At 37.2% G+C, this 18,193-nt stretch overlaps 2 protein-coding genes across 9 annotated transcripts in view; one reads left to right on the top strand and one right to left on the bottom strand.

Annotated features, from left to right (window-relative positions):
* Ccdc82 (coiled-coil domain containing 82) overlaps positions 1–12,525 on the bottom strand; it is a 36,445-nt gene extending 23,920 nt beyond the window's left edge. For 3 of the 8 annotated variants that reach the window (XR_004769555.1, XM_027415148.2, XM_035443450.1), the window contains exons 1-5: positions 12,032–12,093; positions 11,331–11,479; positions 9,601–9,681; positions 6,042–6,775; positions 5,408–5,603 (exon numbers count right to left, since the gene is read on the bottom strand). Coding sequence is in view for 7 of the 8 variants with exons in the window: in XM_027415148.2 (XP_027270949.1) it covers positions 5,408–5,603; positions 6,042–6,761 (916 nt within the window). In the remaining variant the exon portion in view is untranslated. Of the gene's footprint in view, positions 1–5,407; positions 5,604–6,041; positions 6,776–9,600; positions 9,682–11,330; positions 11,480–11,739; positions 11,867–12,031; positions 12,094–12,419 lie in introns of those variants that run through there. The other 5 variants (XM_027415149.2, XM_035443448.1, XM_035443449.1 and 2 more) reach the window with 5 other exon arrangements.
* Positions 12,526–12,662: 137 nt separating this feature from the next.
* Positions 12,663–15,139, top strand: Jrkl (JRK like). Its single transcript, XM_027415143.2, has one exon. It carries the CDS (start codon positions 12,691–12,693, stop codon positions 14,263–14,265), a length of 1,575 nt encoding a protein of 524 aa, XP_027270944.1. The 5' UTR covers positions 12,663–12,690; the 3' UTR covers positions 14,266–15,139.
* Positions 15,140–18,193: the final 3,054 nt, after the last annotated feature.

Below are 18,193 nucleotides of genomic sequence, written 5' to 3'. Positions count from 1 at the left end.
ATTATAAATGGTGGTTCTCACTTGAAAATGGTCACATAAAGAACAAATGATCCTATTAGTAATTTAAAAAACCCATACATTTAAAAACATGCACATTGAATCCAAACAAATATTTCTTTTAGGCTTACTTTTTGTTGCACTTATAGAATTATCTGAATTGCTAGCTGGCAACTAAGTTGTTTATTTTCTTGGTCTAATGTCCAGTTTTCTAATGACACAGTGGTTGGCTGAAATGTATTCTTTTCACTTTTACTACTCAGTTTTGTCTGAACATATGATAGGATAGAGTGCTAAAGGACGAATGCAATTCTTACTGTCTGCCTAACAGTGTTTTCCTGTTTCTTCCACCTGTGTACAGTATTTCTGGCATGTGAACTATGCAAGTCTGATATGTGACCTTCAACCACCTTCCATATCTATCAGAAGAACTGTGAACTCAGAATATAAACAGATATTTACAGGGCTGATGAAAATAGAGGAAGACTTAACTGTCATGTTTCAGTCATGAAGGAGGAAACTAGTCCTGAAGTGGCATACATGTAACTCTTGGCCAATGGCTTGTGATGAGAAATGACAAATGTCTTCCCTAGTCTTTAATGAGTTGAAACCCACACCCATTTGTTTTTGAGATAAGATCTAACTGTGTAGCCTTGGCTGAACTGGAAATTCCTGTATAGCCCATGCTTCCCTTGAACTCACAGACCCATCGGCCTCTCCCTTCTAGTGCGGGATTATAGGCGTGTGCTACCACTGATGGCCAATTTTGTTTTTCAACCGTACACTGAATATAGAGTTAGGAGAAGCTTCTCTTGAGTTGCACTTAGTATGAATTCTTGTAGAAGTTGGCAGAATGAATGTGGGAATGCCACTTCAGTTATAATTTAACATGAGTCACAGAGTGGTATTCACTGTTCATCATATAGGCTATTGCCTTAATGAGAAAAAAATGTTTTGAATTTATAAGAATTAACTTACAGCAACCTTTAGAACTTATTTCCTTGACTAATCAAAAATTGCTTAAATTTTGTTAACTGCATTGTACATAAAATTGATAAGCCAAAAGTACTAATTAATCACACATTTAAACTCTAAATTTTTGTTTTATTAGCTCTGATATATACAAAAACTCTACTCATGATTAGCATTTATCTCCATCCATAAGATCCAGGAATATTCTGACACTATATTTTAGTCACCCACCCAACTAACAATGTACTCCTATAAAAATGCCACGAAGACTTAAGAACTGGGAGTGGTAGCCTAAGACTGCAATCCTTGGAACTTTTCAGAGTGAAGACAGGGTGATTAATATTAATTTGAAATCAGGACGGGCAACACAGTTCCAGGCCACACTAGGTGACAGTGTAAGTTCCTATCTTAAATGAAATAAAAAGAAATGAAAACACACACACACAAACACACACACACACACACACACACACACACACACACACACACACACACACAAATGAGTAGGATTATAACAAAGACAGAACATAGCCAACCATCCAACCTTTTCTTCTAGAAGTCAGATACTTATTTCATTGGGCTTTACTTCTTATATACTAAAAATTATTTCTGATGTCCAGTTCTGATAAATGTATGAAATTATATAACCATCCTTAAAAACAGTTGATCTACTATCTCAACTCCTTGACAATATCTCTTACTCGGGTTTTCTACTTATTGAGCTAGAGATGTCTAAAAGATACTCAGATTAAACATGCCCACCACGTTGATGAAAATTTGCACCTTATACTCAGGAGAAATCTTGCCTGGAGTTAAATTTTGGGGAATTTTTTGTCTATATACTGGGTTAAAGTAATGGGAAACTGCCCCAAGTACAAGCTAAATGAAGGCAGTTGATGATGAAACACTGGGATATACAAAAGCTGAATGGCAAATGGGAGATTAGTGCAAAATTAGGAAAGGCAGGAGAGAGTGGTAGAGCAGAAGCTACAAAAGAGAAACATTCAAGAACTAATAGTGGCCAGTGGCAGCAAAGCACAAAGCAATACTGGGTTAACAGAAGAAATGAAGAATATGTTAGTGAACACAGGTTACCCAGAGCCCATGTTTCTACAGCAAACAGGAATAAAAAGAGTTAGAATAGTGGCTCATAGGACATGTCAACTCAAGGAAGGAAGAACAAGAATACTGTTACCAGTTAAGAAACACAACTTGTTGAGAAAGACTACTACAACTACAGAACATACAAAATAAAATAGATTACATAGAAAGTGAAATACAAAGCCTTGAGATAGAGATATTTAATATTAAAAGTAAACCCAGAGATCTCTGGAATTTATTCAAGTGAGAGAGAGTCTTATGCCCACAGAAAATTCTGAACACAAATGTTTATATTAGTTTTATTCATAATTGCCAAAAACATGGAATCAATAAAGATGTTTTGCAACAGGTGAGTGCATAAACTGTAGCAAATCCACACAATGCATTTTTACTCAGCAATGAAAGTAAGTGAGCTATGGTATCTGGTTTTGTCATGGGGTGAAACACAAGATCCACAGTTAAATGAAGAAACCATAGGAAAAGTTACATGCTGTGGTGTTCTTAATTATGTGACATTCTGGAAATGTTTAAACTATGGAGACAAAAAATAAATCAATGATTTCCTAATGTTCTAGGAAGAAAAGGTGGAAATGTACATTTACTACTTTTCACATTGCTATCATTAAATACCTGACAAGAAATAACCTAAGGAAAGAAAGATTTACTTTGTCTGACTGTTACAGGGTACAGACCATGGCATCAAGAACAGCTTATAGTTGCATCAGCAAAGGCATGAGGCTTTTTACATCACGGTGAAGCAGTGAAGGGAAAATGAGAACAAGCAAGCAAGTGGGTGACATTTAGCCAGAAGCAGGGTTTGAGCTGTAATTTCTAAGGTCTGGTCCTTGGAAACTCACTTCTTCCAACATGTCCCACCATCTAAAGTTTTCACAGCTCCCCCAAACAGTGCCACTACCAGTAAATAAGTATTCAAATACACAAGTCTGTGGAGAACATTAAAAAAAGTAACAGATAAGGACAGTTTAGGACACTGGAACTATTCTGATGGGTATGCCATTAGACAGTTGTCAAAATGCTTGGGAGGTATAAGAGAGAGCTCTAATGTGAACTATGAATTAATGATAATGTATTAAGATAGGCTCATCAATTGTAACAAAGGTTTCACACTAGTGTAAGAAGTCAAAAACAGAGAAACTGTGTGGGTGAGGGAGTACACGGAGTAGGCAGAGAAGGAATTAGATGTACTTTACTCATACTGGTTTTGCACATAATCTAACACAGTATAGATAAAGAATCCATCATGATGGTTTGTCTCTTAAGTATTTGTTTAATGCAAATGCCCAAGTGGCAAGTGAACTAGTAGTACCTGTTGATAAGAAAGTTAGAGATTAACTTGAAAATGCCTCATTTTCTTCCTTAATTTGCCAAGTTTCTTGAAATATGAATGATTCTTAGACCTGTTTCATTACAAATTATGGGATACAAGTCAAACTGCTATAGCTAATTTTAGTAAATATGACTTTCCTAAAATAATATTTAGGAAGAATGAACTCTCGAATAAATGAACCTGTTTCTATGAACTGTAAAACATCACAAAAACAATACTTGAATTTATGTAAAATCATAGGTACCTAAGTAGTGATATATATATTTAGATGTATTCCAACTTTTCAAATTCTCTTATTTAAAAGCATATTAATTACACACATACACACACACACACACACACACACACACACACACACACACACACACACACGGAAATTTCCTAATTTTGGTAGGCTTCACTCTTTGTGTGAAGATTCAAAAAGCTTGATAAAAACCTGTGGTTTTAGAGTAAGTATACTGTCCTCATCTATTAAGGATATTAGCAAGATCCATGCAATTATCAATACTAAAACACTATATTTTTCTGACATCTTACTGATAGTACAAAAGTACAATTGGCAAAACAGCTGCCCCTTCACAAATAGCACTAGTACCAGACAAAAATGATGGCAGTCACCACAGTGAAGCACTGATGATAAAAACTATCCTCTTACTTAGGAATACCCTCAATGAAATAGTAAAAATAATTACTATCATTAATCTCCAGTTTAATAAGCAAGTTTTTTAGTACTCTATAGAATAAACTTATACTGCATAGCAAAATAGAGGGAAAATCACTCATGCAACTGTTATAACTGGGGCAAAGCTTCATTTGTCATGAAATCATTTTCACATGAAAGAAAAATGACAAACTAGATATTCAATAATATTCATCAAATGTTTTCTCAAGACAGAACAATGTGATCCTGTCACCTTAAGTATAACTTGCTGCTTTTGTTGATAAGCCAACTTTTTAAGTTAAAAAAAAAAACATACTTCTGAAAAACTTATATGCAGTAACTGTGCATATGACAACTTCTCAATATTATAGGAATATTCTGATAAATATTCTGATGATATCAAGAGATATTAATAAAAATCATGATGATACATGTGAAGATATGGAGTATCTATATAAAAGTTCATTTATATGGTTGCAGTTTCCACATTACAACTAACCTTCAGGAAAGTATCACCTGTTGGATTTTTGTGTATTAACACTATCTGATGAGAATATCCACAATTATTTTGGAACTACTATGAAAATGTTTTTCCCTTTTCCAGTTATTTATCAGAGTGAGGCAAACTGTTTCATGCACTTCAACAAAACAGCATATTACAGCAGACTGAAAGCAACTCAGATATAAGAATCCAGCTGCCCTTTGGTAAGATCACATTAAAGAGATCTAATGGGGCAGGAGAGATGGCTAAGTGGTTAACAGTGCTTATTGCTCTTGCACAGGACTCAGTCCAGTTCCCAGTAACCACATCAGGAGGTTTACAACTCCCTTTAAATCTAGTTCCAGGGAATCCAATGCCCTCCTGCATCTGTGGACACCTGCATATATGCATATCATGCATATAAACTCACACAGGTACACATACAAAACATATAAATTAAAAAATGCATCTTCAAAGTGATTTCAAAGAACTTAGAATAATGCCAGTCTTCTGTTTTGGAAAATAGTTATTTTCTATAAAATGTTTTTATCAATAAGTTTTCTAATGTTATTTTAATTAATAAATGTGTTTTCAATTGTATTTATAGTGGTAAATACTGACAAAAGTTAGCCTGATGAAAATAAATGCTTGTTGGCTGGGGTCCATTGAATTTATAAGGGAAATGAATTATTAAAACCAGTGGAATAATCTCTTATTGTTAAAATTTAAAATACATTAACATAAAACCATCGTTCTTTACCAATGTTTAGAAGATGATATTAATAGGCTTTAATGCTTTATGTAATGATTCGAACAAGATACAAACAACTGTCTATATTTAACTTACAAAGAGAATTCTGTTTTACTAATTTCAGTTGTGATGTAGTCAAATTTTCTCCTTGTTGATTTTTATTCTCTTCATCACCTTCCTCATCTTGTACTACAAAATCATCAATCATATAATCATCTCCATTTTCATCATATTTGTAATCGTCCTCATCCTCATCTTCATCAGTACTTGAACAAGATTCCTTTTCAGAGTCCTAATTAAATGAAAATAAATGCTTCAGTAAATATTATGCCTTTTAACAAGCCCATATGGCTATAAAATTAAATCTGAAGGCAAAAAAATCAATTCACATACTTAAACACATATTTTAAGGCTAACTATTGAACTTTTGAAATTGAAGAAGCATAGACTTTGGTTATGTGATGTAAAATGTTTAAAATAAACATTAAAATATAAGTAATTAAGAATGGGAAAGACCATACAGAACAACAAATAGTCTTTCAATGTTTTTAAAAGACAGAGTGAGGTGCACAATAAATTATTATTATTAAATAAAATAATACAAGAGTCAAAGATGCCTATTTAAAAATTCTAACTTATTGGAAATAGAATAGACTCGGTACTTTAGTATTTATAAAAGCTACCTTCAAGTAAAAATTTAACAACAATAAACCAACAAAATAAAACACACCTCAAAATTTCTACCACTATTGCGTCTTTGTCTCTGGCGTGATCTTTCTGAGAGTTCCTTTAGCTTCTGGTGATGTTCTCGCTTTCGAGCAGCTAATGATTTTTCAGGGGTTTCTTGTTCTGTTTCCAAAGAAGAACATTCATCTTCGACCACCCTGCGTGGACGTTTAGCACTTACTTTTCTAACTAGGATATCGCTGTCATCACTGTCATCACTGTCATACATTACAGAAGACAGCCTTTTTCTTTTTCCAGGCTTGATGTATTCATCTTCCATATCCTCCTCTACGCTTTGTTTGGTATGCCTGTTGACATCACCCTTCTCTTGACCTGATGGACGATTTTCATCGTCTGGTAAATCATGTTCAGTTTTGTTCATTTTTTCTTCATCTGTTGAACTATTGCTGGTGTTTGTAAGAGGTTTACTGTTGCTTCCCTCAGTTTCAACTTTGATTAATTTAGGCTCTGTTTCCTTTTCTGGTATTTCACTAATACCAGGATTCTTGCTACTATCAAGCTCTTCACCACTATCAACACTTTCACCACTCTCAAGCTCTTCATCACTATCAACTTCAAGTTCCTCATCACTATCAAGTTCTTCATCACTATCAAATAACTGTGAGATACTTCTTTTAGTTCGACGCCAATCAACTCGAGATTTTTGCTCAGGTACTTGAGTTTTAGAATTTTTCCTTGTTTCGTGTCTTCTAACATGTACCATTTTCACTTAAGCTTCTACAAAATAAAGTTATTAGGAACGTAACAATGACAACCAGATTACAGCAATGAATACATAGCACACATTAATTTGGCTTCATTAAATAGTTCACAAAGGCAAATCACATGAGATATTTGTGTAAAAAAAATCACAGAACAGTCAACGTACCAATAACCCATTGAACTACTATTTATTTTTGAACACATTTTAATTATGCTATATGTTGTGCTGAAAAGAATACACAGAAAAGTTATGGTCCTGCATCCTTTAGAAAACTGTATAAAACTTAAACATGCAAATATAATAAAAAAATTCAAGGTGGTCAGTATTAATGAGTAATAAAAATAAATGTGATAGAAATGTCAAGATGTAGACAAATTAATAAGTCAATTAGTTCACCAAAGACCATCAGTAGCAAAGTTGCTTAGGCACAATTTTCAAGGACTGGTTAGATTAGAAAAAAAATAATGAAAGAAAAAGTAATTTCAGATAAGTAAACATAGTAGGGCAAACTCTGGCACTGATAAGGAACATGTTATACTTAGTAAAGAAGTGTTACTAAAAAGGGATAAATAGCTTCTGGCAGGAAAAAAAGGGAGACAAGAATAGAAAATAATGATGGGATTACAAAGACAGGGCTGGGAGGTGGCTTAGTGGATAAATTGACTGCCATGAAAGCATGAGGCACTGGATTGGCATCCTCGTCATCCACATTAAAAACTGGCTGGTGCAGTACACAGCAAAGTCAGCAACGGATGTGGAACAGGACAGATATAGGGGAATCTCAGGGGTGGCTCCTTGACCTGTTAGTCCAACTGAAATGACTACCTCTGGGTTTCATGAGAAATCTTGTTTCAAATAATAATAATAATAATAATAATAATAATAATAATAATAATAATATGACAATAATACTAATAATGTGAGAAACAAGCAAGCTAGCTCTACGTCCATCCCTGGTGTCCACAAACACCTGCACTGACAAGCAAACTCACATACACTGCATACATGTGTTCAACACACACATACACTGAATTACAAAGAGGACTCATCCTCAGGCAAAGTAGGATTTGATTTGGAACAGAAATAACATGAAATTTAAAGGCTCGATCAAGTTACATGAACAAAGTTACAATGTGGTAATTGATATAAAAGAGATGACAATACAACATGGAAAGAACCTATCTTCTAAGACTGTAGCCTCTATATTCCTTTGTAAAGTGGAAATGGTGTTATACTACACTTAAAAAATACAGACCAATCCAACAAAACTTACTAAAAGTCCATAATGTAGTCAAATGAAAAAGGTAAGAAAAGTTTCATGGCAAAGCAGAGCATATAGTACAAGGAAGAAAAACCAAAGCTGTCAGTTTGTGATTTTATAAAGTATATTTCACTAAATTTATCACAAGCATGTATTAAACTAGGTAATATAGTTTAGGTGAGATAGGTATGATAACTAGAAATTTAGTAACACATATGTACTTCTGTGGTTGCCAAGGAACAGAAGAATCATAAGGTAATATGACCTCATAGTATATGTGTAAAAGCTTATGAAAATTATTATAACAATATTCTACAATAGCACACAATATTCCTGGTTTTTTACATATAGTAGTATCAACAGATAAAACAAAAATAGAACCTTACAAACAAAATAATCCAAGATTATGAAAATAATCACACTGCTTATTTTTTATATTCCAAACATTAGCTTCAAACATCCACTTCATCTGTCTCACTTTTAAGGGATTATTAGAAGCTTAGAGAAAAAAAAAGTCTTTATAAGATTAACAATCATTGAAAATACTAAAAAAAAAAAAAAATGTGTACCTAACTGTAAAGGTAGCATCAAAATTACAAAGCCAAAATAATTAAGCAATGTTGGCATTACTGGACCAACTTTATAGTGTTCCAAATATTATTATTTGGAAGAGAAAAGACTATGTTAACTGTACTAATTCTGGTATGGTTATTAAGGCAGTACACCTCCATATAATGGTAGCTTCTCATATAAAATCAGAACAGCAGAAATTATAAGATTATTCACCAAAAATGACCTGCATAGCATAAGCCAAAGTATAATTTTTGATAGTATCTGCTACAGGATAATACCAATGTAACAGTGATAGTATTAAATACCAATAGTACACCAAATGGTCTATATGATAGTAGGTTATAATCTATGTGAGTTATATTGAAACCAACAAAAGTAAAAAAAAAATAAGGTATGTAATGAAAATTACTTTAAAAACCCTAGATTATTCTTCAAAGCATACCTTTTGCATACTTCACTGCTTTACAATATGTCTACCTAATTTCTCCAATAGTTTTGAAAATATTTTTGTTAAACACTAGAATAACTAGGCAGCTTAGGTATAGTAAAGTATTTGTAAAGACATATAAATTTTCATAAGCCAATTTTGCATATGTACATTACACAATCAACTTGTTTGAATTGGGAGAAATAATGAAAAACACTTCAAAAGACAAACATGGTTTCAATAGATACATGAAGTAAATATGGACAGTAAGAAATGTTAAGGTGAAAGATGATTTTATTTTAGTACACAAGGCAGATTCACATACACCAGATTGTTCTTATAAAACTACAATGGGTGGTTTCTAGGACAAGAACAGAAATGATTAAGACTATCATACTATTAAGAAGACACATGACTGCACACAATGAAGGTATAGATGGACAAATCACCTATATTTAAAGTTGGTCAGTATATTTTCATCTTTATTTTTAAATCCTGACAATGATATTCGAAAGAAGATACTATTTATCTTCAAATACAAATATTAAAGCCAAGTACATAGAGGTTAAAAGACTTACCAAAGATCACAGAGCTTGCTAGTGACAGAGCAGGGTTAGAAACCAGGCCTCCTGATCCCGTCCAGTGCTACACAATGACTGCTGGTAGTATCATGTGTGTACACATAGTGAAAATTAACACTTCAAAGTAATATTTTATTTCTTAGTCATGCTAAATTTTAATTTCAGAAAACAATCATCAAAATGGTGAGAATTAACAAGCATGCTTTTCTAAAACTATGAAACTGAATTTAAGTGCACATGGGTTAAGTCAGAAGTTTTTGAAAAGTATCCATTAGGCAGGAAAAAAATGTTCAAGAGATGGAAAGCTGCAGACTTCCCTCTACCATTTTATTGATGACATCAACCACAAAATTTAAGGTCCAAAGCAAAAATCTCTATGGAAAAATGAAGACTTGAACCTTTTTAGAAGGTGTATTTTATTTAAACTAAGTTTCATTTGGCAAACTGCACATTTTCCAGGGCTTCTGTCTTTTTGTCATTGCTATCAACATGGTTAAAAAAAAAAAACTGTTAGCAAAAAGGACATTTTTGAATGTTAGCTCTTTGTAAATCATGGATAGCTTTACTAAATTATCTGGGGAGGGAAGAATGTCAGAGGAAAAAGGTGAGTGACCCAGGGAAGAAAAATGAGAAAAATGAAGCCAAGTTCATGGGTAAGACATTTCCATGTTTAGAATTCACCTACAAAAGAATCCATGCAAATGGGTATGAGTTTTTTTGTTTATGCTGGATTAAAAAATTCAAATGAGAATTTTATCAAGATATCTTACCTTCAGACAAAGAGAAAAACAAGGACTTGACCAGAAAGCATCAAATAAGTGAATGCAGGTCAATACTATCATGTGTTTCATGGTTATCATGTGAGATGCATATATTAACTTTGATGTCTGCCAAAGGATGTGATTTAAAGATAATTCATATTTGCATGTGTTCTCTCTCAAAGTAACTTTACAGGTAAAAGAAGGTACGGTGTTAATGCCACTTGAATCAATCAGAAGAAATATTTTCTTTTAGAATTTGAGGTTAATTCATACTCAAGAAATATCTCACAATGAAGTCACCTACTTACTCTACAAACAATGTGGGTAGATGATAGTTACTTATCTCTGATTTGAAGTGCAAACACTATGCTACTTTTGGAAATTCTGCCAGGAGGGATTAATTCATAAAATTTGTAGAATATCAACCCTCTTTTATGTTTTCTTTTACATGGTAGTTTGGAGAGCAAATATTAAAAACCAAAGTAATAGTTATTGAACATTTATCAAAATGCCAGCACATGTTTTGGAGCAGTGATGCTACTAGAAGAAATAAATGAAGCCCCTGCTCCCAAGGAGCTCACAATCTTAACAAAATTACTAGGGATATGGAAACCAAATCAGCACAATAAAGGATTTAAGGGCTGCATGCATTATTTTGCTTAAGTTTTTGTCACATTGGTTTGAGTCAATCTATCATAATCCTCCCATTGGCTGGAAAAGAGGGCAGCATAACATGACAGAAAACAGGAAATGATGAATTAAAGGTATTAAGAGACAAGCCAATGCCTCCCATTTGACACCATAGCTCAAAAATACTTCATATTCTCAGAGAGTGGGTCCTGTCAGCCTAGATCACTCATTAGCATCTGTGACAGGGGCTGTTGCTCCCTAAATCCAGCAGGAATGAAAGTTTGGGAAAAGATCCTTTGGGGTGTGAACACTATGGTCACATTCATGATTACCAACCTGGCTTTCTGGAGGAACTCATTCCCCAGAAACAGGAAGAGGGTGCTCAGGCCTCCAAAAAGGAGGGATGGCTGTTGATAGAAGACAGGAACCTCTGACCCAGCTTCACTAAGACTGCACAAGGGTTGTGTGCATCCACAGATAACGGTCTGGAGAGACAAGGACATTGAAAAAGGAATGTGCACTCAGATAGGGGTGTGCCGAAAAACTCCCAGGAGGAGCTGTGTACAGCCACATAAGGGTCTGAGGAGACACCCATGGAAGGCTGTGCTCGCACAGGCGGGGTCCGAGGGGACACCGAGGGGGGGGGTTGAAACAGGTGGGGGCGGGGTCAGAGGGTTCACTGAGGAGGGCTGTGCTCCCACAGAATAGGGTCTGAGGAGACCCCTGAGGAAGGCTGTGCTCGCACAGGCGGGGTCCGAGGGGTCACCGAGGAGGGCTGTGCTCGCACAGACTAGGGTCTGAGACCCCCGAGGAGGGCAGTGCTCGCACAGGCGGGGTCCGAAGGGACACGGCGGCCCCTTTCTGCGTCCGTGACGCGCGGCTAAGAGATGGCGGGTCGCAACCCTGGAGGCACCTTCCCCCCAAATCCCTCTCCCGCGGCCCCCCTCCCGCCCCCCGACTCCATTAATTACCGACTGTCATCAGACCGCCGAGAATTCCCGCCAGAAACCCGCAGGGAGCCGCCCTCTCGCTCTCACCTTTCAAAGCGCCTCCGCCTCCGCCCCCGCCTCCGCTCCCGCCCCGCCTCCGCCCCTGCCCCTGCCTCCGCCCAGGTTCCCTAGGCTCGACAGTCCCGCTCACTTCCGGGAGGACACGGAAGTCCCGCCTCCAGGCGGGGCAGGGCGGGACCGAAGCGAGCGGGCTGGGGCGCGGCTTCCGGGCGCGCGCGCTGAGGGAGGAGTGGCTGCGTCGCCGCTGTTGGGGAGCCGCTGAGGTGGGAGTGCGGCGGGGGGCGCACGGGGCGGGCCGGGCTGGGGCCGAGGGCCTGCTGCGGGTGGAGGAGCCGGGCCGGCTGCCCGAGGGAGCGGAGCCCGGCTTCCTCCCCTCCTCCCTCCCTTCCTTCCTTCCGCTCCGCTGTGCGCTAACCTTGGGGTGTGGCGGCCTTAATGCAGGGCCTGCACCGGGGCCCGGGCTCGGGCGAGAGCCGGGGCCGCGCGAGTCCCAAGTACTCAGACTGAGTGTGGGCCTCACCCCTGCCAAAGGCCTGCCCCCGCACACTTCCTGTCACCTCCTCCCCGCCCTTTGCTTCGGAGGCTGAGACAGGTCGAGTGCTCCACACCGTTGAGTCACGTAAGGATTCTTAGGGATCGCCACAGTGCGAGCCAGCGAGCGAGCGAGCAGGTGCCAGCCTCCCACCATGTCAGGGAAGCGGAAGCGTGTGGTATTGACTATCAAAGATAAACTTGATATAATAAAGAAACTCGAAGATGGAGGCTCTTCCAAGCAGTTGGCGGTGATATATGGGATTGGTGAAACAACAGTTAGGGATATAAGAAAAAACAAGGAGAAGATTATAACTTACGCAAGCAGCTCCGATTCTACAAGTCTCCTAGCTAAGAGAAAATCTATGAAGCCATCCATGTACGAGGAACTAGACAGAGCAATGTTAGAGTGGTTCAATCAGCAGCGAGCCAAAGGGAATCCCGTATCTGGATCCATTTGTGCCAAACGGGCAGAGTTCTTTTTCTACGCTTTGGGAATGGATGGTGATTTTAACCCTTCTGCTGGTTGGTTAACCCGCTTTAAACAGCGGCACAGCATTAGAGAGATTAACATTAGAAATGAAAGATTAAGTGGAGATGATAGAGCTGTGGAAGATTTTTGTAAGAATTTTAGAGATTTTATCGAACGGGAGAATTTGCAGCCAGAACAGATCTACAATGCAGATGAGACTGGACTGTTTTGGAAGTGCCTACCTTCCAGGACTTCGGTAATTAAAGGTAAACGCACTGTTCCTGGGCACAACTCGTTTGAAGAAAGAGTCACTGTTATGTGTTGTACCAATGCAACAGGCTTACACAAACTTAAACTTTGCGTTGTGGGCAAAGCGAAGAAACCTCGATCCTTCAAGTCGACTGATACCTTAAACCTGCCTGTCTCTTATTTTAGCCAAAAAGGTGCTTGGATGGATCTCTCCATTTTCCGGCAATGGTTCGATAAGATTTTTGTGCCTCAGGTTCGAGAGTACTTAAGATCTAAAGGCTTGCAGGAAAAAGCTGTGCTCTTGCTGGATAATTCCCCAGCACATCCAAATGAAAATGTCCTGAGGTCAGATGATGGCCAAATATTTGCAAAATGTTTACCACCAAATATAGCCTCATCGATTCAGCCTTTGGATCAGGGAGTCATAGCAACTATGAAAAGAAACTATCGCGCAGGTCTTCTGCAGAACAATTTGGAAGAAGGTAATGACCTGAAATCATTCTGGAAAAAGCTGACTTTGTTGGATGCACTTTATGAAATAGCAATGGCATGGAACTTAGTAAAGCCGGTTACCATTAGCAGAGCTTGGAAACAGATTCTTCCTTCCATAGAGGAAAAAGAAGGTTTGGACTTTGATGAAGAAGATATTTCTGGGGCTACTGTGGCCACCATTTTACAGCATACCAAAGGACTGGAAAATGTGACTCCTGAAAATATGGAGAAGTGGCTTGAGATTGACAGTACTGAGCCAGGTTACGAAGTATTAACTGACAGTGAAATTATCAGAAGGGCCCAAGGCCAGACAGATGAATCCAGTGAAAACGATGAGGAAGGAATTGAACTGATTCCAGAGAAACATATAAATCATGCAGCTGCTCTCCAATGGACTGAGAATTTGTTAGATTATCTAGAACAACAAGGTGATATGATTCTACCTGACAGACTGGTAGTACGAAAACTTAGAGCCACCATCAGAAATAAACAGAAGATGACAAACCCAAGTCAATAGCAGCATTTGAATCTTATCATTGTTATAATTGTATCTGTGTGACACTTTGAGATGTAGCTAAATTTTCTTAGTGTTCTACTTTGTCAAACTTAGTCCTATGAAATACATATAAAAATGTAACTGAAGTGGTTTGAGGATTATGTGTCTTATCCCCTTATTTGTAAAAACAGAGCTACTGCTACTTAGATATAAGTAAGACATACTTATGTATTTGCTTCTGTAAATCAGTGATCTAATGGCATATCTAGCTTTAAAAAATAGATGCAGTGAGCACTTTCCTAAATTCTTTTGCTTGCATTGAGGGCTGCAATAGCAATCTTGTGCTAACCATCTTAAGTGGTTATCTGGTTTTTGTATTTGTATAGGCTGAGAATTAAATGACCAGGATGGTAAATGTTAATTTTAAAATGAAGTTCAATAATGATGGTGGAAGTAATCTATGAAATAGCTTAGAATCATATTTCTGTTTTCTTACATTTTTGTGGGTGGAAATATAATTCTGGAAATGATTTATATGTAGAAAGTAATTATTAAATGAGAGAAACTGGAAAGCTGATTTATGAGGGATATTTTGATCTGTTTATTTGGAGGAAACTGTTAAAAATTTGGGAAGCATTAGGTTTATTTATACAAAGAAAAAAAGGATTTTTTAAAATTTTGAGTTGGATAACTATAGAATTATTTATTTACCTAATTTTTCATAAATGTTTTTAATTATTACATGCAATGTGAACTCCCACTAATATTTGGGAAACATGAAATTTGCAATTTAATTTTTTTACTGAATATTTAGAAATATCTATAACTTGAAAATTTGTCATACTTGGCTGATTTTATTTCATGTGAAAAAATAAAGTTTTTTATTTTAGATAAATCATGTTTGTATTCTGTTTTTTGAAGAAAGCACAAATAGCTAGGAAGTGCTAGAGATAATTGTTTTGGCACAAAAAAGAGTCCTGTAATTTGTTCTAAGAGTTTTGAATATTTTGCTTTTAACATTGGTTATCTTGGGTTATTTAACATTTAACATTGGTTATTAACGTTTAACATTGGTTATCTTCTAAAACTTTTAAGAAGATTTTTAATCATCCCATAATATCTGTTATCTTTGATATGTGTGTGTGTGTAGATTTTTCAAAGTACTAATTTATGATAAAAGTCTTTTAAATTGTGTTGTATTAATTCTGAGTGCCTAGTGGGGAAAAAAAGCACTAGAAGTCAACATGAATATTGAATTAGATAAAAATTATTAGTTAAATTGCATATAAAACACTTTTTATAAAATGAAAATATACACTAGAAAGCCTCTTGATTGTTTTTCCTGGATTTACTTTTTTCATGTGAAATGCAGCTGTATCATTGCCACCTAGTGGTCAAATCATCCTTACTGTTGAGCTGTTTGCTTTTAAACACCTAGTAAAAGGTTCACTGTGTCCTTGACTGGTTCACATGTCCTTGAATCTTGTGACTATCTCTAGACTAGGAAACTGGTCATCTTTGGTTAGTTATTTTTTCTCTGAAATTTTTGAACTGTAAGCTAGCAGTTCTGTATTGGTCCAAAATGCTTAATTTCATCAGTTAACCAATTCTTGAGTATTGTTTGTGTTCTAAGTTGTGGACTTTTATTATTTAGTTAATTAATAATTAGATGGGAATTCTTATGGCTGTTTCTTATTCTTACTTAGTTCAGGTAAGCATTTAAGCTCAGGTGTTTGACTCTAAAGGCCTATATAATTTTATTACCTAGTCAGTTTAGATGAAATTCTTACTCTTTCTCAGTCTTCAGTATTTATTATTTACAGCCTCCCTTGTTCTTTTGCTTAAATTATAAGAAAAAAGGTACAGAATGAGACATGAGAACAAGAGATACATTAACGATAGTTTATTGTATCACGGGAGAGCGAGCAAGAGAGAAATAGAGTAACAGAGGAGAGGAACAGAGTTAATGGCTGACCTCCATGGTCGATTGCCAGAGAGGGAGAGGGAAGCAGAGAAGTTAGAACTTTTAAAGGGAAGACCGCTCATGTGCACTGAGGTCCCATGCATGCACAGAGTCCTCACAGGGTCTTAATGTGTGACAAGTGACGTGGTGATGGCGTAGCAGTCCCTGTGCGTGCCATGCCCTTTGTCAGGGGGTGGGGTCAGCCTGGTTGTCTGTCCTAACATCCCTCTATCACTTGCCACATATATGTGAATTTTTATTTGTTTGCCAGTGCATTGGTGGTAACCATTGCCCTTTCCTTTATTCTTTAAAAAAAAAAATATTGCCTTCCTCTCTATTCTGTAGTACCTTTTTCCATCAGTCACAGCATTTGAAGGTCTGCCTTTTGGTTTCCAGGTCACAATGTTAAGTGACATCAGTATTGGCAAAATGAACAGTTTTTGTATAGATTTCTTTTAAGTTCACAGGACTTAGAGTCATAATATCAACATAGAAGTCTTGCTAGGCTAGAAATACTGAGAATCATTACTGAAGGAAGCCCAGCTTTAAGTAGGCATTAGAGAAACTTGGATTGCCACTGATATCTGCTCATCTGCAATGCCAGAGTGAAAGTGGTCAAACAACCTGGTTTATCCTTTGCTATTCTATGAGGAGGCAGCCTCCACCTGACACCTGAGCATTGTTTAAGCCCTATTCCTGAACTTTGTCTCTCAGTGAATAGAGCCCATCCTTATGAAAGAAACCCCATGCATATTGCATCCTCTATAGATAGGATCTATTCTTATGCTTATTACATCCTGTAGGCACTAACTCTGAGCTATTTTTGTCAGCCAATAGAACTCATTCTTACTGCAAAGGTCACTGCTTTGCTAGTGTTTTTCTATGTAGCTATGCCTAAAATTTTGTTGTGATAATTATCATATGGATCCATTTGGACTTAAGTTTTGTGCATGTCGATAGACATGGATCTCTCTGCAGTCTTCTACATGCCAGCAATTCCACTCTTAGGCATATACCTAAAAGAAACACATTCATACAACAAGGACATCTGTTCAGCGATGTTCATAGCAGCATTATTTGTAATAGCCAGAAACTGGAAGCAACCGAAGAATGGATAGAGAAAATGTGGTTCACAATGGAGTACTACTCAGAGAGGGAAAAAACAAAAAACAAACAAACAAACAAAACGGAATCTTGAAATTCGCAGGCAAATGGATGGAACAACAAGAAACCATTCTGAGTGAGGTAACCCAGTCACAAAAAAGACAAACATAGTATGTACTCACTCATATGTGGATTTTAGACACACTGCCAGAGAAGCTAATAAACAAGGAGGACCCTAAGACATACATGGTCCCCTGGAGAAGGGGAAAGGGACATGATCTCCTGAGCAAATTAGGAGCATGAGGGGAGGGGAGAGGGATCTAGGAGAATGAGAGGGGGAGAAGAGGAGGGGTGAGGAAGACATGATGGGGCAGGGAGGTTGAGTTGGGGGAAGAACAGAAGAGAGAAATATAAGAGATAATATAATAAAGGGAGACATTATAGGTTTAAAGAGAAATCAGGCACTAGGGAAATGTCTGGAGAGCTACAAAGATGGCACCGACTAACAATCTAAGCAACAGAGGAGAGGCTACCTTAAATGCCCTCCCCTGATAATGAGATTGATGACTGACTTATATGCCATCCTATAGTCTTCATCCAGTAGCTGGTGGAAGTAAAAGCAGACACCCACAGCTAAACCTTGAACTGACCTGAAATCCAGTTGCAGAGAAGGAGGACTGATGAGCAAAGGGGTCTAGACCAGGCTGGTGAAATCCACAGAAACAGCTGACCTGAACAAGGGAGAGCTCTTGGTTACAGACTGATAGCTGGGAAACCAGCATAGGACTGATCCAGACCCCCTGAATGTGGGTGTCAGTGATGGTACTGACAGAATTTCACTTATAATTCATGCAAATCATCTTGACACATTGCTGCAAGCTT

The sequence above is a fragment of the Cricetulus griseus genome, chromosome 4, assembly GCF_003668045.3.
Source record: "Cricetulus griseus strain 17A/GY chromosome 4, alternate assembly CriGri-PICRH-1.0, whole genome shotgun sequence".
NCBI classification, from domain to species: Eukaryota; Metazoa; Chordata; class Mammalia; order Rodentia; family Cricetidae; genus Cricetulus; species Cricetulus griseus.
This window is presented reverse-complemented; position numbering and strand designations above follow the sequence as displayed.

What these genes read in the sequence shown, in the direction of transcription:
- Jrkl (XM_027415143.2), top strand. Translation starts at nt 12,691, where the DNA reads ATGTCAGGGAAGCGGAAGCGTGTGGTATTGACTATCAAAGATAAACTT.